Source organism: Rattus norvegicus, chromosome 4 (assembly GCF_021556685.1).
Source record: "Rattus norvegicus strain SHRSP/BbbUtx chromosome 4, alternate assembly SHRSP_T2T, whole genome shotgun sequence".
In the NCBI taxonomy this organism is placed as follows: domain Eukaryota; kingdom Metazoa; phylum Chordata; class Mammalia; order Rodentia; family Muridae; genus Rattus; species Rattus norvegicus.
Window position 1 is genome coordinate 155595093 of NC_141537.1, and position 24573 is coordinate 155619665.

Consider the following 24573-nt stretch of genomic DNA (forward strand, 5'->3'; position numbering starts at 1 on the left):
AGTGATCTAAGCTGGTGAGACAGTCCAGTGAGCAGACACTTGCTGCCAAGCCTGACAGACAGCCCGAGAGACCCCCAAGCCCACAGGAGGAGCCTGACAGCCCGAGAGACCCCTAACTCCACAGGAGGAGCCTGGCAAACCCCCAAGCCAGCATGGCAGGAGGACTAAGTCCCTCAAGATCTCCTCTAGCCTCCACATATGCTGTAGAACTCACCAACTCCACCCTAGTTTATAAACTCACATAAGAAACACTTTTAAAAAGGAAAGTAAACCAAGATAAATGTTATTCAAGGTATAAGCAGAGACCTTGTAGAACACTGAGATGTTTTAAACACTACATTTTATTGAAAATATTAATTTGAATAATCTAAAAAATATTGATAAAATGTTAAACTTCTTCACATAAATTACCATATTGGTTTTGCCTACTGTACATAAAGTAGCACCCTTTTCTTGATGACCAAGTTTACTGAGGAGCAAGGGCTCTGCTGCCCCCTGGTGGTCAGTCACTTGGGCACAGCTAAGTCCGTGAATCTGCCCATGTAATTTGCTGCTTCCTTCCTTCCCTGAGTAGGAATGCACTTTAGTGAATGACTTTGGCCCTCCTGGAAACATGTTCTCCCACTGGCACTTAGTTTGTTTTCTTGTTTTTGTTTGTTTCTTGTTTTCATTTTTAGACACGGTCTTATGTAGCCCAGGCTAGCCTGGAACTCACCACACAGCCAAGGGTGAATGTGAACTTCAGATTCTCCTACATACTTCTCTTTCCAGTGGTGACTGCAGGGAGCCACCAACCCTGGCTTTAGGTGGTGCTAGCAACAGAACCCGGGCTTTCCGTACGGTGGACAAGCACTTCCCCAGGTAAGTTACATCCCATCACTGACTTTATAGACAGGAAAGTCCATCCATATACAATGGAGGAGCAGGAAAGTCTCCAAGTAACTCGGCCACAGTTCCTACCCCCAGTGAGGCGAGCAGGGCCACCGGAGACGGCAGTCTGCTAGTGCAGCTTTCCCAGGACCAGATTTGCCACTGTTTTCTGGTTTTCTTCTTTCCTCTCTGGTTTTGATGTTTTATTTTTGTTGTTTTTGGAGATGGGGTCTTATTAAGTAGCCTTGGATGGTCTAGAATCAGAGAGATCCACCTGGCTCAGTTTCCCAAGTGCTGGGATTGTAGGTGTGAGCTATCATGCCCTTAACACTATCTTCATTAAAACTGATGTCACTACTCTGGACAACTCCATGTCCACTCTCCAGGAACAGGTGACCTTGCCTCAGGTTTCTGGAAACCAACCCTGAAAGGAGACATCAACACAGCCTAAGCTCATTCTCTAGACTGAACATTTTAGACTTGAGGCTCTTCAGCTCTCCTTGTATCTTATGAGCTCTCCTGTTGCTATCACGGACTTCACACAGAATGGCCAGATCCTGATTTCCATGGGTGTTCATGGTTGCCTAGAGGGTTGAGAAAAGAGAGAGAAAGAACTATGGCATTAGCTACGGGAGAGAAACCAAGTCACAAAGAGCAGCTATGCTGGCTGGCTCCTTTTTTACATATGATAAATACAGCACTAAAATTCTTCAGTGACTCATTTTTAAATGAAAACGTTTAACTGGCCAAAGCATCTGGGAGAAGGCAAGAAGCTCAAGAGTTCTGGGTTATCCTTGGCTACCTATGCAGACTGAGGCCAGCCTGGCTGACCAGAAACCATCTCAAACAAACGAATATTAAAAATATATATTAAAAATATAAAACAAAAGCAGAAAAGCTTTGGGATACAGATTATCAAGTAGCTAACAATGGGCAAAAAGACCAAGACAGCACTGGTGAGGTTGATCAGCGGTTAGGAAAGGCACTTGCCACCAAGCCTGGGGATCTGAGTTGGGTCCCCAGGAGCCACATGGTGGACCAGTGAACTGAAAGGAGTACACTGACCTCCACACATTCACCGTGTTACACAGGCCTGCACACAGAAATAAATAGATGTTAACAAAAAGTAAGACCAATAACAGCATTATTGGTAAATTTGCCCATTTTTTCCTGTTTGTTCAGAACATAGCAACTATTTAGGACTTAAGGAGACTGCTAATCTCTAGCAAAGCTCTCAAGGCAAGCTAGATACTAAAAGGTGTCTGGGAAAGGACTTCATTACTCAGTCATTTTCTCACTTTAAAAGTAGACAATTCGGGGTTGGGGATTTAGCTCAGTGGTAGAGTGCTTGCCTAGCAAGTGCAAGGCCCTGGGTTTGGTCCCCAGCTCTGAAAAAATAGACAATTCTTGGGGCTAGAGAGATGGCTCAGTGGTTAAGAACACTGGCTGTTCTTCCTTCCAGAGGTCCTGAGTTTAATTTCCAGCAACCACACGGTGGCTCACAACCATCTGTAATGCGATCTGATGCTCTCTTCTGGTGTGTCTGAAGACAGCGACGGTGTACCTCATATATGTGTGTGTGTGTGTGTGTGTGTGTGTGTGTGTGTGTGTGTGTGGAGAGAGAGAGAGAGAGAGAGAGAGAACACTGTTTGATCTTCTAGGGGCCATGGGTTCAGTTTCCAGGCCCCCACATAGCAGCTCACAGTTGCCAGTTCCAGGGGATCTCCCACCCTCACCCAGACAGGCATATATGCAAACAAATAAAATAAAAATGAATAAAATCATTACAACACTCTATCACACACACACAGAGGAATCCTTTCTTGAAAAATCCGAGAGAGAGAGAGAGAGAGAGAGAGAGACCCGAACAATTCTTTTGAGAATGTGTGTGCACTCAGCCACGCCCACACGACACGAGTGAGGGGCTATACTAGCCAGCAAGCACATCCCTGGGGTCCCCCGTCTTCTTCTCAGCCCTGGGCTGCTGCAGATGGACGTCTGTGCTCAGCTTTCATGTGGGTGCCAGGGACCTGAACTCAGGTCATAACGCTTGCACAACCAGCAATGTTTACTCACTGAGCCCAGCCCCCATTTCCTATACACATCTACTTTTTTAATCTAGTTGAATTGGAAAAGGTGATAATTTGTACGTTTATGTCGGTCTTTGTTTTTCCAATCAAGTGTTCCTATTGAACTAACAGAGAGGACTCAAGGATACTTACCCATCTGTTGTTGTTCAAGTAAGGACAAAGCACAGCCTATTGGTTTTTGTAATGCTGGAGATCTACAGCATTGTTTTTCTTACACATTACACCCACTCTACATCACATCCTTGGCCATCCTTCTGAGGAACCACCCTGACCATCTTTTCTACAATCCCACCTCAATTTCCCTTTCCTAACTCAGGAGCAAAGGTACCTTATAGAGCGTTTGCTCCAGGTCTCTCAGCTTCTGTCGGAGAGCCTTAATGTCCGTCTTGAAGCCCTCTACTTCCAGGATTCGTCGATGCTCCAAGGCCTGATAGCGTCTTGTCATTATCTGTAAGCGCTTGCCCATCTTGTTGGAGCGATCCTACAAATGGGTGACGAAGAGTTTATGGAAAGGAGACTCTCCCCCGCAGTCTGCGTGTTCTACTCAGCCCAAGTGTGAAACACCACACACCTTGAAGATCTCTCTCCTCACTCCTTCTTCCTCCCGAATTCGAGCAAGTTCCTCTTCTAGGGAAATGCACTGTTCTTGGTACATGTTGGACAGCTTTTTCTCTTGTGTTAGCTTATCCTTAAGAGACTGTGGGCCAAAGGGATGAAAAGTTTTAATGTTTGGCCCTATAATCAAATTTGTAATTCAAAATAGCACTATGGTAAAGAAGGGAGGAAAAGATTTTCAGAGCAAATCTGTAGAAGCAGACATGAGGAGCAACCCAGGGTCCTGCTATAGCTAGACTTCCTGTCTATCCTTTCTCCAGTGCACATAAGTAGATGTTCTTTAAGGCAAAGAAACCCAGGTGTCCTGGAGAGGATTGCTGTCACTCTGATGAAACGCCATCGCACAGCAGCTTGGGAAGGACAGGGTTGTCTGGCTTACATGTCCGCATCCTAGTCTATCAGGGGAGGAAGTCAGAACAGGGCTTACATGTTTTGGCTCTTTAAAAAGAAACATCCACAACATGTATTACAAATGTTCTATAAAAGAACCAGAACAGCAATCCTTCAAACTCTTAAACCAGGAGGACAGCAAGAGTCGGCACTGAGGCCCTTGCCCCAAAGCCTGGCACCCTGCCCACATGGTGGAAGGGGAGAATCGAGTCCTCTAAGCTCTCTGACTCTACATTTGTGTCACGGTATGTTCACACACTGCTCCCCCTGCCTTGCACCCCTCCCCCCATAAATAAATGCAATTTTTTAAATAAAAAGTCTATATACATAGGTGTACCCTGTAATCCAGCTGCTCTGGAGGCAAACACAGGATTCCTGGAGCCCGGGGGTTTAAGCCCTGTCTAGGAAACAATGAACCTCCTGCTTCAAAATAATAAGCCAGTGGCGTGGTGACACACGCTCAGAACACCAGCACTCAGGAGGCAGAGGCTCACAAGAGGATCACAAGTTCAAAGCCATCCTCAGGTACACAGAGAGTTGGAAGCCAGCCTGGGTTACCTGAAACCCAGTCTTAACGTCACATCAGATCATGCTACTTCCTTATACAACCCTTCCAAGACACAATCCTTAGGGCTGTTTATATCCTCATAGGGCCTGCAGGGCCATCTACTGCCAGCTACCCCGGGACTTGCATGTCAGTTCCTCCTTGTTTTCTTCTCTGTGGCACTAAGAATTAAACTTCAGGCCTTGATCAGTTCCTTGATCTCTACCAATGAGCTTCATCGCCAGCTCCCAATTCCTCCTTGTTATTTTACAGCCATGATAGCATCCTTCCTTTCCCTTAAACATGCTCAAGGAACTTCTTTCTCCCTCTGCCAGGAATGCCCTTCCCCTAATCGATATCACAGGCCTCAGCAAAAGCACCAGACTTAAGAAGATGTCCCTAGGTCCCTTTCTGAAGCAGAGTTCCAACAAGTAATACAATCCTTACATAAGTCTCTTACTAACATAAAATTAGATGATTTTCCTTGTTCACTAAAATATAAACACAGTGAAAAACAGACTTGTCTAATTCTACATTGCTAAACCCATAAGTTGAATCATGAATGAATGAATGAATGAATGAATGAATGACATGTGATATTTTTGTCTTGCTTTTGAGACAATCTTACTCCACAGTCCGGTCTGGAATTCTGTCTGGCTTAGTATTTCAAATTCTCAATCACCATCAAGGTCAGTTACTCCTGGTTATGTACTCCATGACATTGCTATCTAGCTTCAGGAACTGAATGAATCTTATATAACAATGTATAGGCTCTTTGAAATTCTCCGAGTCTCTGACAGGCTCTCAAAGTCAACATGCGGCCGGCCAGGGAGGACTTGGAATTTTCCGTCACCTTCTCTAATCTCTCAAATGCTGGGATAACAGGCATTAGCTATCACACCTGGCTTTACACAGCGCTAAGGATCAAGTCCAGGGCCTCAGTATGCTATACAAACATTCTATCAATTGGGCTTCAACTCAGCCCCCGGGATTCCGAGTTTCTCAACTGTCCCAGGAAGAGATGGCGTTACCTTCACATACTCATTCTGAGCATGATGATTCTCATGTAAAGTGGGAACGACTTTCCCAAGCTTGTCTTCTTTCTTCCTGTACTGCGCTCTGTGCTGCTTCATCACTGACATCAGGTGGTCTCTTTCAAGCATCCACAACTTCTCTTTATTTTGGTTTTCAAATTTTAGTTGTAGAAAGTCTTTGGTGCTCTGGTAGAGCAGTTCTTGGGTATGATGGAGACTGAAAGAAAGAACAGCTGTGAGCGTGAATATGCTCGCACTGTACAGCGGAATCACAGGCTATTCCAAAAGACGATTCAGGTTCTCTAAAAATTGGACTTTTCTTTTTTTCACTCTGTAGACCAGGCTGAGCTCAAACTCAAAGATCCGCCTACCTCTGCCTCCCCAGTGCTGGGATTAAAGGCGTATGCCACCATCACCTGGCTAAGATTTTTGAAAAATGTGTACCTATGTGAATTATCTGCATAATTTAGTTGTTGAACACCTCTGAAGGACAGAGGTGCCAGATCCCCCAGGAACTGGAGTTACAGATGGTGTTAGCCACCTGATGTGCATGCTGGGAACTGAACCCAGGTCCTCTGTAATAGTGCTTAGAACAGCTGAGCTATTCAGAAAAACAGGACGCCTATCAGAACAGTATTCTGTGAGTCCTCACCTCTTGGTCAGCTCTTTGATTTTCTCTTGATTTCTCTGGTGCTGAACTTGGATCTCCTCGATTCGGATCCGTCTGTCCTCCATGAGCCCTTCGACTTGTTCTCTAGAAAGCTTTGTCTGCTCTCCCAGCTGGGCCTGAAGTGCTTCCACCTACAGGGACGAGAGGAGAGGAGTGAGCTATCCACTCCTGCTTCTATGACTTTGTATCTAAGGTGAGCCCTTCCTAGAAACGAAGGAAAACTGAGGTGGGCAGGGGTGGGGGAGTGAGGGTGGGGTGGAGGGGTGGGCAGGGACCAAAATAGATACATCTCAGTTCTGATCTACTTGTGTATGCGTTTTGTATATGCCTGTATTCTGTTCATACCTGTGTGTGCACATGTGAATCAAAGTAAAGTGTCTCCTCCAATCACTCCCCACCTTTTTTTTTAAAGATTTATATTTTGTATGTGAGTACACTGTAGCTGTTTTCAGACACACCAGAAGGGGGCATTTCATTACAGATGGTTGTGAGCCACCATGTGGTTGCTGGGATTTGAACTCAGGACCTCTGGAAGAGCAGTCAGTGCTCTTAACCGCTGAGCCATCTCTCCAGCCCTACCTTATTTCTTTTTTTTTTTTTTCTTTTTTCTTTTTTTCGGAGCTGGGGACTGAACCCAGGGCTTTGTGCTTGCTAGGCAAGCGCTCTACCACTGAGCTAAATCCCCAACCCCCCTATCTTATTTCTTAAAACATGTGTTAAAACATGGTTTCTCACAGAACTTAAAGCTCGCCAATTCCCCAAGCTGAATGGCCAGTGAGATCCAGGGATCTGCCTTTCTTCACTCCCTATGCCTTTGTTCACACTCAGTCGCTCATCTGTATCACACACAGTAAAGCTGTAGCCTACTTCTCCCCACCCCATTATTCTTACTGTCATGATTTTTGAGGACTGGCCAAAGGCAGAAATTTTTAAGTCAATGGACTGTTCCCCTAATAGGGATAGGAACTTTCCAAATGACATATATGACCAAGTAGTATGATAATGGTTTATTATTTTCCTAAATTTCAGAACATATGCACTAAATAAATGAACACAACCCCAATGCTGATTTGTCAAACAGGCAATGTCGCTGTGCCACTCTTTCCATAGTCCTCAGGCCAATCACTAAGTGAACTCTAACCAGGCACAGTGGCCTGGACTCAGGAGGCAGAAGCAGGAGGATCTCTGAGTTTCAGAGCAGTCTAGTCTACATAGCAAGTTACTGACTAGCCAGGGCTACAAGGTGAGACCTTGTTGTAAAACAAATGGGAATTCTCATTTTAGAATTGTTTTGTTAGATAGGATTTAGCATATGAACTAAAATGGTTGCCAGAAGCATTGTAGAATGTTCAAATAGAAAATAATGACTTTAAAGTGTAAGTGCTAAGAAGTTATTCTCTCCTGAGAAACCCACATCTACTCCAGGGAGTGCATTACTGTTCTCCCCTTGCCTCCTTCCAAATATGCAAGCTTATACAATGCATCCAGAAGATCACATGTGTGTGTCGCACAATAACAACAGGGGGCTGGAGAGATGGCTCAGCACCAACTGCTCTTCCAGAGGTCCTGAGTTCAATTCCCAGCAACCACATGGTGGTTCACAGCCATCTGTAAAGAGATCCGATGCCCTCTTCTGGTGTATCTGAAGACAGCTACAGTGTACTTATATATAATAAATGAATAAATCTTAAAAAAAACAAAAACAAACAATAACAACAACAAAAACCCTGCACTAAACAAAACTTCATTCCCTGTATAGCTCCTGATCTGTACAGTAATGGGCTGTCTGCAGCAGTGCAGTGGGCTACTGAACTATATATAGTTATGTGATCTTGTGAAGATACCCCTAAGAATACTTTAAGTGATAAAACCATCTTGGGAAAACTGGCCCTTGCTCAATCAGATCAACCATAAATTCACCAACATTCCTAGTGTAAACTGTCTCTGGACCAGCCTAAATTCTATACGATGTGTCTATGACCCAAAGGTTATGAGAATGGCCTGACAATTAACTGCTTTCTCTCTGCTTCTGTAAATAACTTCACGCTGCAGACGTTCACACTGCCTTGCTGTATACATGCGCAATTGCCTTTAAAAACCTCAACAAGTTGGAGGCAGTGAATAAAGCTTCCATATGACTTAGGCATCTCGGGAGTCTTTCTCTTCAAGTACCCATCACAGCAGAACCCTTCACTCCCATCGCAGATCTCTGAGGAGTGAAGATAAGTAGAGATAGGGTTTTGCTAGGTAACCGTACTTTGTCTGCTGTCCCTAGAGGCCAGCAGGCTTCAGATTTCTGCCAATCTTCCTCTCAGGCTCCTAAGTGCTGCGATTACAGAAGTGTGCCACTATGTAGGGCTTTCTCTCCTACATCAATGTTCATATTTAAATCTGTATTAAAACAGGTGTGGTGGCACATGTATTTAATCCCAGAGGCAGGTGGATTTCAGAGTTGGAGGCCAGCCTAGTCTACACAGTGAGCTCCAGGTCACCCAGCCAGGGCTGTGTAGAGAGACCTTGTCTCAAAACAAAGCAAAACTCAAAATAAAAACAACAAAAAAAATCTCTAACTTTGCTAGAAAAAAAAAGTGCTTAGTACTAAGAATAATCTCAATTTTCTTGGCCCCATAATGCCTGAATGCAATCCTGGTGCAAAGAGATTGTTCTCCTATAATAGCAAGGGTACATTGTACATTGCTCAGTGTGTGGAGAGAAACCCTTGGTCTGTCAAGATGAATGTATCACCTGCAGGTGTCACCTGCAGGAGGAGTGTCTGTATGTCCCTCTGGATGAGAGTGTCACCTGCAGGAGGAGTGTCTGTATGTCCCTCTGGTAACGCTCAGAAATGTCTTCCTTGTCCTTTACTCTTATTCGTCTTTTGCTTACTGTAGGATCTAAATAGAAAACAGAAGTTCATCAAAAACTCTGCTCAGCTCTTCTTTCTGTTTCTGCTACTCAGGCACCAGCACTGACTGCAGAGTTTAGTTTCCTTCACCTGCAAGAGAAGAAAAGAACACACTGGAGACCCACAGCGCCCGATTCCCAGCCAGAAGTCTCCTATGGCGACTCTGCAGCACCTCACTTGGGTAATCATATCCATCTTGTGGCAGAATGCTTCTCTTAAGTTGTGAATATTTCCTCAGTAAAAACTCACATTTAAACACTTTGGTTTTTACATACCATATGATTTTCAAAAGGAAAGGTAATAAGCAACAAAAACTAAGTGAGTTCACTAGAGCCTGGGAAGGGTATGGAGGAGCGGTGGGGAAGATGGCTGATGGTGCAGGGCTGCTAGAACAACCTCTAATGGTTTCTAGCACAGTAGCATAAGTATGGCTGACAACAACTGAATATGTGAAAACAGCTAGCAGCAGACAAGGCTACACAGTTGTGATTTGCCCTGAAGTTATCTGTATTTTGATGCTCCATTGAATTTGTAAAGTACAGGTGAGGGGCAGGTACAGGATAGAAGGAGGACTGTCATTGGAGGAGAAGGAAGGATGGGCAGGAGAGAAGTTTGAAGGAAGAGGAGGAGACTGAAAAAGAGACAAGACAGAAGAGAGAGAGGAGAGAAGCCGTGGCAGCCGAGACAAGACGGCAGGTGATGTTAAGATTCTGCTCTGTGTATTTACAAGTTGTTATTAATGTTCTCAAGGGATGGATGGTACCGGGCTTTGTATGTTTAAGTGGGCAATTATATCTTACCAACTGGATCTAAGATTATTGTGTTGTGTGTTCTTTTATGTGAGGATTTGAGTGTAGGAAAGTGCGCGGCTGGGATGAGTTTCCGCCAAGATACCTAGCAGATACCTTGAGCACCAAGGAGCGGACCTAGCGGGATAAAAGACAACCATACTTTTTTATTTTTATATTTTTACAACAACACTACACAGTGCTTATAAAAGGTGATGGCTATCTACTAGTTACCCTGATCACTAATACAATGTCTCAACAAGGTAAAAATACCAGGGCTGGAGAGATGGCTCAGCGGTTAAGAGCACTGACTATTCTTCCAGAGGTCCTGAGTTCAATTCCCAGCAACCACATGGTGGCTCACAACCATCTGTAATGGGATCCTATGCCCTCTTCTGCTGTGTCTGTCAATAGCCACAGTGTACATTAAAAATACATTAAAAATAATTAAAAAAAAAAAAAAAACAAAAAACAAAAAAACCAGACATAGACCTCTGGCATTGACACAAATACCTCTGTATACACATGCTTCCGTATGACACACACACACACACACACACACACACACACACACACACACACACACACACACGAAACAACAAAACCCCTTGCATTAAACACTAGTTCATTCCTTCCATAGTTGTAGAAGTATACAATAGTAGACTGCCAGAGACATCGTTACTAATGCCAGCCACTCTCTCTGTCTAGTAGGAAAAACTTTCTAACTGATTGCAGTGGGATTTTCAATTCAACATCAGAGAAACTTCTAGTATGGTGGTTACCTGCTTTGGAAGCTGAAGGCTCACACACATCTACGGCCTGGATAGTCTTCTGGAGAATGCTGGCCTAAAGAACAAAAGGTATAAAAGTGGGTTCAAGGGGCTGGAGAGATGGCTGAGTAGCTAAGAGCACTGACTGCTCTTCCAGAGGTCCTGAGTTCCCAGCAACCACATGGTGGCTCACAACCATCTGTAATGACATCTGATGCCCTCTTCTGGTGTGTCTGAAGACAGCTACAGTATACTCATATAAATAAAAATTAATAAAAAAAATCTTAAAAAAAAGTGGATTCAATATGTGTGAAACTGCAGTTTTTAGCCTTAGTTTTACAGATCTAACATTTGAAGTTAAACAGGTCAAAACCCATATATAATCATGTAAACACATTATATGTACATGAGAGGTAGCCTGGGCAAGGTAACATTTTCTCTTTTTCCTTTTAAAAATTTTTTTTTGCTAAAATCCAATGTTAATACAAACTAATTAACAATAAATAAATTCACACTGCAACTTAACAGAATATATTTTAAAAAGTGCTCTTTGAGCAGGGTGTGGTGGTGAATACCCTTAATGCCAGCATTTGGGCAGCAGACACAGGCAAACCTCTAAGAGTTTGAAGGCAGCCTGGTTTACATATTAACTTCCAGACAAGCCGAGGGTGCAAAGGGAGTCCTTGTCTCAAAATTTACCTCTTCCTCAAAAAAGTAAGGTGCCCTTGACAAGGACACTAAGAGAATAGTAAAACTATGCACATTAGGTATATATGATAATGCTACAGAGAAATTATTCTTTACAAAAATGAGAAGCAGCCGGGGCTGGGGATTTAGCTCAGTGGTAGAGCGCTTACCTAGGAAGCGCAAGGCCCTGGGTTCGGTCCCCAGCTCCGAAAAAAAGAACCAAAAAAAAAAAAAAAAAAAAAAAAAATGAGAAGCAGCCAAGCAAGGTGGCATGCCCCTCAGACAACAAATCTGAGGTCAGACCTCATGGCTGACCTGCTTACCTGCTGGTCAGACTCACTGGGGCTACAGATTTACACCTTGGGGTTTTCTTTGTTTGTTTAACACACAAAGTAAAAATCTGACCCAAATCTTTATTTATTCTATGTATGTTTTGCCGTCATACATGTATGTGTACCATGCTCATGCCTGGTGTCCTCAGATCCTCTGGACCTGGAGTTATAGATGATATGATCCTCCGTGTGGGGGCTGGGAATTGAACCCAGGTCCTCTGCAAGGACAAGTGCTTTTAACCACTAGGCCGTCTCTCCAGACCCCAAGGCCCACATCATTAATCCCAGTACTCAGGATGGATGGATCACTGTGAGTCTGAGGCCAGTCCGGTTTACAAAAAGTTCCAGGACAGTCAGGGATACACAGTGAGACAGTGTCTCAAAAACTAAACCCACAAAACTTAAAAACAACAATAACAACACCCCAAAAATTTAAATAGGGGGTTGGAGAGATGCCCCCATGGTTAAAAGCATTGACTGCTCTTCCAGAGGCCCTGGCTTCAATTCCCAGCACCTACATGGCAGCTCAAAACTGTCTCCAAGATCTGATACTCTCACACAGACTTACATGCAGGCAAACGCCAATACACATAAAATAAACATAAATTAATTTTAAGAACTGGAATATGCCTAGAGTGCATGCCTTTAATCCCAGCACTCAGGAGGCAAAGGTAGGCAGATTTCTTGAGTTCAAGGTCAGTCTGGTCTACAGAGCAAGTTCAAGGACAACCAGGTCTAAACAGAGAAACCTTGTCTCAAAAAATACAAAAAGAAAAGAAAAAAAATTAAAATAGTACATATATGCTCATAAATATTTCTATGATTGGAAAAAACATATATTTATACTGCATATATATGTATATATATCCTATATAAATACTGTATTGTTTATGATTATTTATCCTCTCTGGGGATAGATTAGTTTTATACGATGGACTTCTGTCTGTGTGGGATTTTGTTATAGTTTTGGTTCTCCAGATCTCACAGAATGCAGGCTGGCCATGAACTGGATACTCCTGCCTCCACCTCCCAAGTGCTGGGATTATTAAAGTGTGTCTCACCATCTGTGTGTTTATGATAAAGACCATTATTAATTTATCATACGTATAAAAAAGTCAGTACTGAAATATCTTCTTCACAAAGACTAGCCTTGCTTTCCTCTGTAATCTCAGCAAAGACGTCTGCCCTGTCTAAGCTTCAGTTTGCTTTTTGTTCTGTCTGGTATGGCGCTGGGGATGGAAGAGCCTCACGCTTCTAGGTCAGGGAGCCATGGCTTTACGTTTCTTTTTTTTCCTTACCAAGAAAACCAAAGTACACCTATTCACCAACAATGATATAATTTGGAATTAAAACATACAATGAAAACAAATAAACACTTTTCTCAGTGTTTTCAAATTCCTGGCAAGTTACTCTCGAGTGACTCTTGAGGATCAGTGACTAGTCAGTATCTGGAGGGATTCTGAGTTTTCAGAGTTATGACACCTTAAATGTACTTCTAATAGTCTTTACAGTCTGCATTTTCAATGGCAAAAAATTCTTGTTTAAAGTAGAAAATGTACTAAGTTTAGTAGCGTTTACAAAGAACTACACATAAAAGCATAATTAAAATTAAGGTCTGGTAACGTGACAGCCCCCTCCCTTGCAGAAATGATGTGCAGGACTAACTCTGAAGACTTAATTTGCAGTGAAAATGTGTTATACTTTGAGAGAGCACTCAGAGATTTTTTTTTTGTTTTAATTTTATGTGTGCTGGTGTTTGCCTGTGTACATGTCCAGGAGTGTATCTGATTCCCTAGAACTGGAGTTACGGATGGTTTGTGAGCGGCCATGTGGGTGCTCAGAATAAAACCCAGGTCCTCTGAAAGAGCAGTCTGTATTCTTAACTGCTAAGCTATCTCTCTGGTCCCTTGACAGTTTCTTAATATTGAAAAAAAAATCTTCACAAGGTTTTTGCAGAGAAGAACTTTAAGCCTCCAGCAGATACTGGCTGGCTCACTGCTCTCCATGAGTCACTGCTGGCAAGTAGAGGGTCTGACTATGGACCCTTACCTGTATCCTGCAAAGGTCACACTCATCAGACCATAGTAGAAATTACTCACCTTGTGAGGAGGCTCCTTAAGAAAATAGGTCACTTCGCCGGTATCTGTTCCCACAAGAGCCAATAGATTCTGAATCTTTTTCTTGTCCTCCAGCTCCCTGCAATTCTCATAAAAAAAAAAAAAATCATTACACACTTACCCCATGTAAGTAACCATCTCTATTTAAAAGACTTCCCTCTGGCCAGTGGTGGTGGAACACACCTTCAGTGTCAGCACAAAGGAGGCAGAGGCAGAGGCAGAAGATCGCTGGAAGTTCAATGCAAGCCTGGTCTATACAGTGAGTTCTAAACCAGCCAGGACTACATAGTAGTCTAAAACGAAACCAAACCAAACCAACAAAACAGAATTCAAAAGATTTCTTGATTTTTATTTTTATTTTTTTTGAGACAGTCTCACATATCCCCAGGTCATACTTGGGCTTGTTGTAGGGCCAAGGATAACTCTGATCCTTCATTCTTCTGTCTGCTTTTAAGAGAACAGGCCCATGTCACCGCACCCAGTTTATGTGGTGCTAGAGACAAACCAAGAGCTTTGTGCACTCGATGGAAACATTCTACAACTGAGCTATATCCTCAGCTTCTGATGTTTTAAAATGACTATACCCAAACTGGAGAGATGGCTCAGAGGTTAAGAGCACTGACTTCTCTTCCAGAGGTCCTGAGTTCAATTCCCAGCAACCACATGGTGGCTCACAACCATCTGTAATGGGATCTGATGCCCTCTTCTGGTGTGTCTGAAGACAGTGACAGTGTACTCATATACATAAAATAAATTTTAAAAAATGACTATACCCACAAGTTAAAAATGAACTGTATCTTAGTTCCAGCTATTAGAAGATTAAGTATTTCAATTCAGGAATCCAAAGAGGGGCTGGGGAATAATCTCTTAGCTGTTTCTAGGAGAGTACAGCAGCTGGTCTTCCTCTGCAGCCCTGATAAGGAATACAGCATGCACATGGCTAACAGTCCATTCTCCCTCAAGAGAAAGGACACTCGCTTCCCTCCTTATGCCTCCCATTCCTCAGGGACAGCCTGCTTTCAGTGCTGTCTCCTTGCCTCACTTCAGATGACTCTGAAAAGCCATTCAGCTTCAGAGCCCCCATGGTATTGACTGGAACCTGCCAAAACTGAATCATAGTCAAAGTTCTCCACTGCCCAGCCAGACTCCCCGTTTCCTCAGGGGCAGTTCTCCTCCTGTTCCTCTCTTGCTAGGGTACTTACAGCATGCATCCCGGAAGAAAATCTCTAGTGCAGTTTGTTTCCCAAGGCACCCAACCTAACGCAGCTAAGGTCAGGAACAGTCCAAGGAAGGAAACTCTGAAAAGGGATTTTTCAGAGCTGACGACACAGATGATTTATAGAACACTGCTCCTAAGAGCAGGGCAGGGGAGGAATTAATGGGTTTTGGATGAACAATTAGAGTAATCAAAGAGGAAAAGAGGCCACCACCCTCCTCCAAAACAAACAAGTACCATAAAGATAACCCCACAATCTGTGTCCAGCGAGAGGACTCAGTGAATTATTGTGCTCACTGGACAAACTTGGCACTGGTTCATTCCCTGAAACCCGTAGTAGAAGAAAACAATTGATTCCTAAAAGTTGTTTTCTGACCTTCACACAAACACCACGGCACACATGTTCCTGCTTGCATGCTCCCGTATTCTTGCCCCCCACCCCCTCCCATATACACACACACACACACCCTCTATCCAATTTCCCAGGCGATAAGCCAGAGGAGAACCTTATCTCCCAGAACAAGCCCTTGTTTTCCACAAGTATTTCAAGGCCTGTTGGGAACAGGGCCTCAGGAGAGCTGTTACCTGGTAACCTGAAGCAGCATCATGGCATCAGTCATATGGGGACCATCCTAGTAATCAAATTTTGGCCCAGATCTAGTCCACAGTGAGTCTACTAGGTCTCCAGACTCATTTCCCCAGTTTCCAATGTCTAATTAGAGGTACACACTTGGTAGTTGGCACAACTTCCAAGTTAGGGAATTGGGGTTTTTGTTTGGTTGGTTTTGTCTTTGTTTTGTTTTTTCTTCAGAGGTAAGCCAGTGGGAAACGTCTCAAACTAGCCTTCCCTACTTGGTCAAGAAGACACACAGAGGATAAAAGACTCTGGGGGAAGTGCACACAATTTCTTCCCTTCACTCACTACTATGACCTATACAAAGCAGATGGATTGTGGACACCTCCAAAGGAGGTTTCAATGCAGATGAGTCTCTGCTAGAGCACAGTAGTTGGGTCTCAGGTATGTGGACTAATGAGGCAAACGCCTCGGTTCCACGGCCTGAAGAAGAAAGAAGTCCATGTGCGCACAAGGTAGACAAGAGCCTGCTTCAAAGGTCCTTCCCTAGGCCGTGGCAGTTCTTTAACTTTGGAGCAGTACATGATAAACCTGATTATTTCACATGGACAGGACAAAGGGAAGATTTTAGGGCATGCCAGGACATTCTCTCCAAAGCACAAACAACCAGACATAATGGCACACTTGTAATCCCAGCACTTGGAAACTGAGAAAAGAAGGATAAAGAATTATAGAGTAGCCTTGCCTAATCCCTGCCTCCAAAAAAAGGCCAGATGATGCCTCACCGGGAAAAGAAAGCGTGATTTTGGTTGGCAGTGCTGAGGAGGCAGGAACAGAAGAGTGCTGGAGAACTGGAGTGCTTCAGGCTCAGCGAGAAACCCAGTCTCAAAAGCAAGAGGGGAGGCTGGAGAGATGGCTCAACGGTTAAGAGCTCTGACTGCTCCTGCAGACACCCCAGGTTTGAGGCTCAGCACCCACTCTGCAGCTCACAACCATCTAGATCCAGTGGATCCAATGCCCTCTTCTGACTTCCACTGGCTCCTGCACACAGGTGGCATACGTTTGTGTGTGCGTGCATGTGTGTGTGTGTGTGTGTGTGTGTGTGTGTGTGTGTGTGTGTGTGTATCTATATATACATACATGAAGGCAAGCAGGCAAAACATTCATTCACATAAAATAAATATTTTGTTGGGTGTTGTTTTGTTTTGTTTTGTTTTGAGACATGGTTTCACTGGGTGGCCCTAGATAGCTTAGAACTCACTTTGTAGTCCAGGGTGGCCTTGACCTACCTTCCGAGAGTTGGGATAAAAGGTGTGTGCCACCATCCTTGGGCTAAATTATTTATTTTGGTTTTATAATAAGTTTATAGCTTTACATTTGATGGAAGAAACATATTTTTACATATGAGGAAGACACCTGATGTCAGCCACTGACATGCACACTCACACATTTACCATACATGTATGTTTGCACACTTACACATACACATACACATGCTGAACACAGTGGAATATGCCTTTAGTCCCATGACTTGGGAGACAGAGGCTGGCAGAACAGCCAGAGGTACATGATTTAAGGGGGAAAAAAATCTTCCTGCATCTGCCTCCTGAGTGCTGGGATTAAAAGTGTGTATGGCCACTGTCTGGCAATAAATAAAAATTTAAAAGCACTTAAAATAAAACTCAAACAACAACAAAAGGGCGGCTCATGGTGGCTCAAAACTATAATCCTAGCATTCAGAAGACTGAGGCATGAGGAGCACAAGTTAGAGGACAGCCTAGGCAACACAGTCATCTCCAGGCTAGCCTGGGTTCTAGAATGAGACCCTGCTTCAACAAGCAAACAAAGTTACCAAAACTACAACAGAAGAAAAGAACTAGCAATGACTTGAATTTACATTTTTCCAATGTCACATAAATGGGTAAAAAAATAGATGAAAATGTGCTCAAGCCAGGTGGGGATGGTGCAGGCCTTTAATGGCAGAGGCAGAGAGGCAGAGGCAGAGAGGCAGAGAGAGAGGCAGAGGTGAGGCAGAGAGGCAGAGAGGCAGAGAGGCAGAGGCAGAGGCAGAGAGAGAGAGACAGAGGCAGAGAGGCAGAGAGGCAGAGGCAGAGAGAGAGACAGAGGCAGAGAGGCAGAGAGGCAGAGGCAGAAGGGCAGAGAGGCAGAGGCAGAGAGGAGGCAGAGAGGCAGAGAGGCAGAGAGGCAGAGGCAGAGGGGCAGAGAGGCAGAGGCAGAGGTAGAAGCAGGTGGGTCTCTGTGAGTTTGAGGTCATCCTGGTCCACAGAGCAAGTTCCAGGATAGCCAAGGCTACATAGTGAAACCTTGTCTTGAAAAACCTAAAAGTCAAAAAACCAAACAAAGCACAAGAAAGACTACTCTAATCCTAGAGCTTGCTGTGCGGCTGGCCTCTAAGCACCCTATCATCGTTCTAACATTCTCCGTGGTAATATTTGCCAAAATTATCTGCTCAGAGGTGCTGTGTTGTTCTCTAAGAACCTCCCTAGATTTACCTACAGGTAAATCTCTATCAAAGCTTGTTCCCTGGGACACAACCAAAGAGAATGACTGTAGATACATCTCATCATTGAAGTGTAACCTAGAGTTTTCATTCTAACGTTTCCCTTCTATTCAGTACCCAATTATTTTTTTTAATATTTTTATTAATTCTTTGTATACATGTGACTCTATGTTCATATTTATAATGGCTTCAGAGGCTAGAACATGACCCTGGATCCCCTGGAACTGGAGTTAAAGGTAGTTATGAGCCGCCCAACACGGTGCTGGGACCTGAACTCAGTCCGTTTCGGGAGAGGCACTCACTCTTAAGCACTGAGCAGTACCTGATCCTTAGCCGGTCATTCTCTGAGTAGAGTCGTAGGACATGCTCCCTTTCCTGGAAGAGGCAGACCTGCATGTCGCTCAGGGCTCTCTGCAGTTCAGCAATCTCTCCCTCTCTCTGCTGCAAGCTCCACTCGAGGTTATGCTGGAAACAATATAATAGTTGAAAACATATTAGGTTTCAAAGGAAACATCTTAGTAGATATGGAGAATATTTGATCGTACTCTGTTATTTACCGATAAGAACAAAAAAACAAAAACAAACAAAAAACCTATTTCTAGTTATGGCTCAGCCCTTAGCCCATACCTTTAATCCCAAACAATGAAGGTAAAGTTCATTTGTAGAAGTGTTTGAAAGTGATGTCTGACTGAATGGCAGACAATGTGAAAGGTAAGAGATGAACCAGGGGCTGGAGAGATGGCTCAGCGGTTAAGAGCACTGACTGCTCTTCCAGAGGTCCTGAGTTCAAATCCCAGCAACCACATGGTCGCTCACAACCATCTGTAATGGGATCTGATGCCCTCCTCTGGTGTGTCTGAAGACAGCGACAGTGTACTCATATATAATAAATGAATAAAATATTTAAAAAAAAAAGATATGAATCAGAAAAATATGTGACAGAATAAGGTGTGCCCAACTCTCAGGAAGAGAGAGAGGGGAAAGGGAAGCCATTTAAGGGGCAGTGAAGAAAGGAAGAGAAAGCAATTTTACTGGGAGAATTTTACAGAGACAGGTTACAGAGATAACAAGCTAGACACAGATGGAGACAGAATGAACCAGAGAATGAGAAGGAACTAGAAGATTAGAACAGATTGCCAGAGTTAGTTTGAGGCCAAGCAGGGCAATTAAGGACAGGCAGAGAGAGAGAGAGAGAGAGAGAGAGAGAGAGAGAGAGAGAGAGAGAGAGAGAGAGAGAGAGAGAGAGAGAGAACACACAGACTGAATCAGTCAGCTTGGAGAAGAGTTGGAGCCAGAACAGCTGAGTTGAACCAGCCAGCCGGAGTTCAGAAAGAACTAGGAAAGGTGAGCTTATGCAGCAGTCAGTCTCAGAGGATGAAAACATTCTAGGCCTAGGTAAGATGGTATGGAGGCTAGAAGCTTCCAGGACTAGGCCTGGGTTAGCAGAAGGAAGCAGTAAGCCTCCAAGACAACGATTAATAACGGAGAATAAGGTTTGTATAGGAATATACCTAAATGACAGTTTCTCCAATAGAGAATTCAAGTGACGGTATTAAGTTGTGCACAGATTTGAGCCAAAAAGAAAAAGGATGAGATGGGGATGTAGCTCAGTGACAGAGCATCAGGTAAGCAGGCTTCACCCTGGGTTCAGTATCTACTACTGAAAGAAAGGAAGAAGAAAAGGAAGGAGGGCAAACTGAAAGGCAAGCTACAGGATTAGTGTGATTGGGAATTTTAGATGTTAATGACTAAGCCCTTAAGTTTCCTTTCATTGCCAACAGCATGGGCATTGGAGAATGCCACACACCTCCCCTGTTCTATTTCTGTGTGTGTGTGTGTGTGTGTGTGCGCGCGCACACGCACGCAGCACCAGCAGTTCATCAAGGCTTGGTCAGTGAGCTCCAGGATCCACAGGAATCCCCCACCCCTCTCACCTGTTCTTCACAAGTTTCTCTGTAGAGCTCTAACTTCTTCAGCACATCTTCATTCTCTGCCTCAAAGTTAGCCATCTTCTTCTGATAATACTCCAGAAGCTCCTGAGAAGGGTGAAGGACAGCCAGACGATCCTCTATTGAAGGCAGGGGAGTTGACTCCACTGAGTCTGCCATTTTCTTCCACCTGTTGGTATCATCAAAGCCAGAGCCAGCACCACGCCTGGAGGCAACTGTTATTCTAGTGAAATTAGACAGCATATATTAAATCTTCTGAACACTTGTGAAACACATTTTTTTAAATAAAAGGGGGTTTATGGGTGTTTTGTTTTGATAGTCTTTCTATGTAGCCCTGGCTATGTAGACCAGGTTGATTTTGAACTCACAAAGATGGACCTGTATCTATGGTCCAAGTGCTGGGATTAAGGCCATCATCGCCACATCCAGTGGTGTTAAGTGCTCACATGCACCAAAAGTTTGAGTCAAACTGGTTACTGAAAATTCTTATGAGTTGTTTTCTAAGTATCAATGATTTAAAACAATATCTAAAATAAACAGCAGAGACTAAAAGGAACATTTAAATGAACAATATAAATGGATACGACATAATACTGTTGCAGGATCTTGGAAGACACTGGGAACTGACACTGCTATTGACTGGAAAACCTGTTTTTAGTTGTACTGTGGCTCAGCCTTATATACCTTTAATTCAAGAGCGTTATGCTTAAATATTGTAAACAGGATTAAATTAAGCCAACCATAGGTTAAGAGGCAGAACACACAGCCAGTAGACAGGAAATGAACATAGGATTATTAAGAAAAATCCAGGGACTAAGAGGGAGTCAGGAAGATGGATAGAGAGACATACAATAAGTAGATGGAAGGGACACGTGGTTTGAAGGAGCTTTTGTGAAATGTAGTGAGAGAAGGAACGGTTTCTGGGATGTCAGTTGGATGCTTTCTCTGCCTCTCTGAGCAGGCAGTCTGGTTCCCGAGCCTTCATTGGTAAAATCAAATGATCGAGATTTTAAAAAAAAAAAGTATATAATACCCACTAGAAAATCCAATATAAGGTACATAGCAACAGGAACAACATCTTTCCAGAAGCTAGCTAAACTCTAGCTTCTGAAACTGCACTGCAAATATCAGGACAAGATGGCATAAATGGTAAAAGTATCCTGGTGCTCAGGAAGTGAAGGAAGGAGGGCCAGAAATCAAGGCCATCCTTGGCTACACTGAGTTCCAGACCAACCCAAATCGCAAAGGCGAAAAAAAAGAATGAATGACTGGAAAAGAAAGTTCAGTTTCTTTGTTCTTAATAATCAAGAGACTTGGGGGGCTGGAGAGATGGCTCAGTGGTTAAGAGCACTGACTGCTCTTCCAGAGGTCCTGAGTTCCCAGCAACCACAAGGTAGCTCAGAGCCATCTGTAATGGGGTCCATTGCCCTCTTCTGGCATGCAGGCATACTGCAATAGCACACCATTAAAATAATAGTAAAATAATAATCAAGAGACTTAAGCTAACACAGTAAGTGCTAGAAAACAAAGAGTGAGGCAGGTATATCAGAGTTCAAGGCTAACCTGGTTTATGTAGTAAGTTCTAGGCAAGCCAGGGTTACACATAATGTGTACCAAGTACTACCACCCTTAAAAAAGAACCAATCACATAAAAGAATTTTTAAAAAGAAACAGTGCAGAAGTCCTCCTATGAAAACCAATCTAGTTTGGTGGTCTAAAATTTATAATATATGGGGTTAGAGAGATGACTCAGCAGTTAAGAGCACAGGCTGTTCTTCCAGAGGACCCAGGTTTAATTCCCAGCACCCACATGGCAGCTCATGACCATCACCTGTAACTGCAGTTCCAGGGGAGCCAATCAATTGTACGAGAGGTGCACAAACACACATGCAGGCAAAATATCTATGCACATAAACAAATTATACCATAACAAAACAGACATTAGAGTGCAGAAACTTTGCACAAGATTGCCAGGGTTATAGGTGACGAATGGCACTTCCTTGGTTATTGACAGCTTTTAGGGACTGGACTTGTAGCACCACATCCCGAGCACCCTACACAAAAACATGATAGAAATAAAATTCTATTTTCAAAGAGTGAAAAAGAGGCCAATAGATATGAGTGACTTGAACTTGAGAGCTGGCTCAGTGGTTGAGAACACTGGCTACTCTTCCAGAGGACCCAGGCTCTATTCCCAGCACCCACATGGCAGCTCGCAACTGACTGCAACTCCAGTTTCAAAGGATCTGAAACCCTCACACAGACATACATGCAAGCAAAACATCAATGCGCACAGAATAAGAGTAACTCTCACACTCTACAGTAGGGAAGCTGTGCGGGTGAGGGATGAATGCTATGTAGCAAATTCACCTCCTATTTACATACTGGTTACTCCCTATGACCCAAGAGCTAGCATCCCTGGGACCCCTCCATTCACACTTAGATGAGTTCTAGTACTTCCACAGAGAAAATGACTTGAAAAAAAACAAAACCAACACACACACACACACACACACACACACACACACACACCCCACTCACGCAAAAAACTAGACTCTGAATGAGAACAGTGAATTGAGATTTAGAAAGAATGCTGTCCCCTTATCTCCTATACTGACTGGATAAACCTAAAGTGGTATTGATTCATTAATAACTCATAAATAAGCAAATATCTTACTTTCTGCAGATGGGTGTATGTGTCGGAGTAAAATTCATTCTGCCTTATTCATACCTATCAAATACACAAAATGACGATGAGGGCCAGGAAGTTAAAGTAAGTAAATAAATAAATATAGGCTATCCCACACACTTCCCACCTGTTTCCACATTTGACTCCTGAAGAGAGTCTACTTAGACCAACGCTGGGCATTTTCTTAACTGCTTATCCAACTTGTAGTAAAGAAAAGAAAACCTTTTAAAGATTTATTTACTTATTATTATATAAGTATATTATAGGTGTTTTCAGACACACCAGAAGAGGGCATCAGATGTCATTACAGATGGTTATGAGCCACCAAGTGGTTGCTGGGATTTAAACTCAGGACCTCTGGAAGAGCAGTCAGTGATCTTAACCACTGAGCCATCTCTCCAGCCAGAAAAAAAAGACTTTTGGGGGAGAATATATCTTATTTTTATGTGTATGAGGCACACATTTACCACTCAGCTACAGCCCTAAGTATGGTTTTTGGTTTTGTGTTTTTCTGAGACAGGGTTTTTTTGTGCAGCCTTGAGTGTCCTAAAACTAACTGTGTAAACCAGGCTGGCCTGGAACCACCACATCTCAACTGCTTTGTTTATTTGTTCATTTGTTTTTGACAAGGTTTCATGTAACTTAAGGTCTTAAACTCCCTATGTATCTGAGAATGACTTTTTTTTTTCTTTTTTCAGAGCTGGGGACCAAACCCAGGGCCTTGTGCTTGCTAGGCAAGCGCTCTACCACTGAGATAAATCCCCAACCCCTGAGAATGACTTTGAACCTGTGATCCTTCTGCTTCCAACTCCAGAATGCAGGGGCCACCAAACACAATTTGTGTAGTTCTTCGGATCAACTTCAGTGTTCTGTGTATACTGAGCAAACAACTATGCTATCTCCCCACCCATACCATAACAGGATCTTATGGAGTCCAGGCTGGTTTCAAATTCACATATGTTGCTTAAACTGGCACTGAACTTCTGATCTTCCTCCCTCCAAATTCAAAGTCCCATGAGCAGAGGTCTGTGCTAGCACCATGCCTGGTACACACAAGCTCACTCAAATTGTTTCTGTTTCGGGATCTTGGTATATAGTATAGGCTTGTCTGGAACTGGCAGTCTCACTCAGCCTGCACCTAGACTACAGGCTTCTATCACTGTCCAGCCAGTTTCTAATTACCAAACAGGGGCTGCAGAGATGGCTTAGAAAGCCTTGTAGCCTGAGTATAATCCCTGAACCCACACAAAATTGTCCTCTGACCTCTACACACACACACATGCACATAATAATAAATTAAAAAAGAAAACTTTTTAAAATTAGCAACATAGTCCATGGAAATTACGGTAGACTATTCATGCCAATTTTAGAATGAACAGAGAGCCAAAAATACTTTGACTTGCTTTTTCTACTCTTTTTATCTTTGCCAGTGATCACCCAGGATATGTGAGGCCCTGGGTTCTAATCCTCTACTGCCGGGAAAACAAAACAAAAATTAAAAAATATATACTTAAATAGAAAAAGAAAAAAATTCTGTATGATTATAATTTCTATCTCAACTGACATCTAACTGGGGAGGAAAAATCATCTTGGTTTTTTATTTAAAAAAATATGTGTATGTGTGTGCACATGGAGACAGGAGGACACCTAAAGAGTCAGGTTTCTATCCCTACTCCCTGGAATCCCTACTCCCTGGAATCACCAGGGCAGTCAACCTCTCTGGCTTGATCACACCTCCACCTGCTGAGCCAACTTATACTGTTTTTATAATTGGCTCTAATAATTTTTAAAATATTATTTTATGTGTATGGA

The 24573-nt window shown here is 43.3% G+C and overlaps 1 protein-coding gene across 16 annotated transcripts in view; it reads right to left on the reverse strand.

Moving 5' to 3' along the window:
• Window positions 1-323: 323 nt before the first annotated feature.
• Window positions 324-24573, reverse strand: part of Ccdc77 (coiled-coil domain containing 77) — a 31533-nt gene continuing 7283 nt past the window's right edge. For 6 of the 16 annotated variants that reach the window (XM_087657661.1, XM_087657657.1, XM_087657658.1 and 3 more), the window contains 10 exons: window positions 20058-20295; window positions 18446-18588; window positions 13795-13891; window positions 10689-10752; window positions 9016-9107; window positions 6196-6344; window positions 5541-5760; window positions 3532-3657; window positions 3289-3441; window positions 324-1454 (listed from right to left, as the gene is read on the reverse strand). In XM_087657661.1, coding sequence (XP_087513787.1) covers window positions 1308-1454; window positions 3289-3441; window positions 3532-3657; window positions 5541-5760; window positions 6196-6344; window positions 9016-9107; window positions 10689-10752; window positions 13795-13891; window positions 18446-18588; window positions 20058-20231 — 1365 coding nt within the window. In that variant the 5' untranslated portion in view covers window positions 20232-20295 and the 3' untranslated portion in view covers window positions 324-1307. 16 annotated transcript variants of the gene reach the window in all.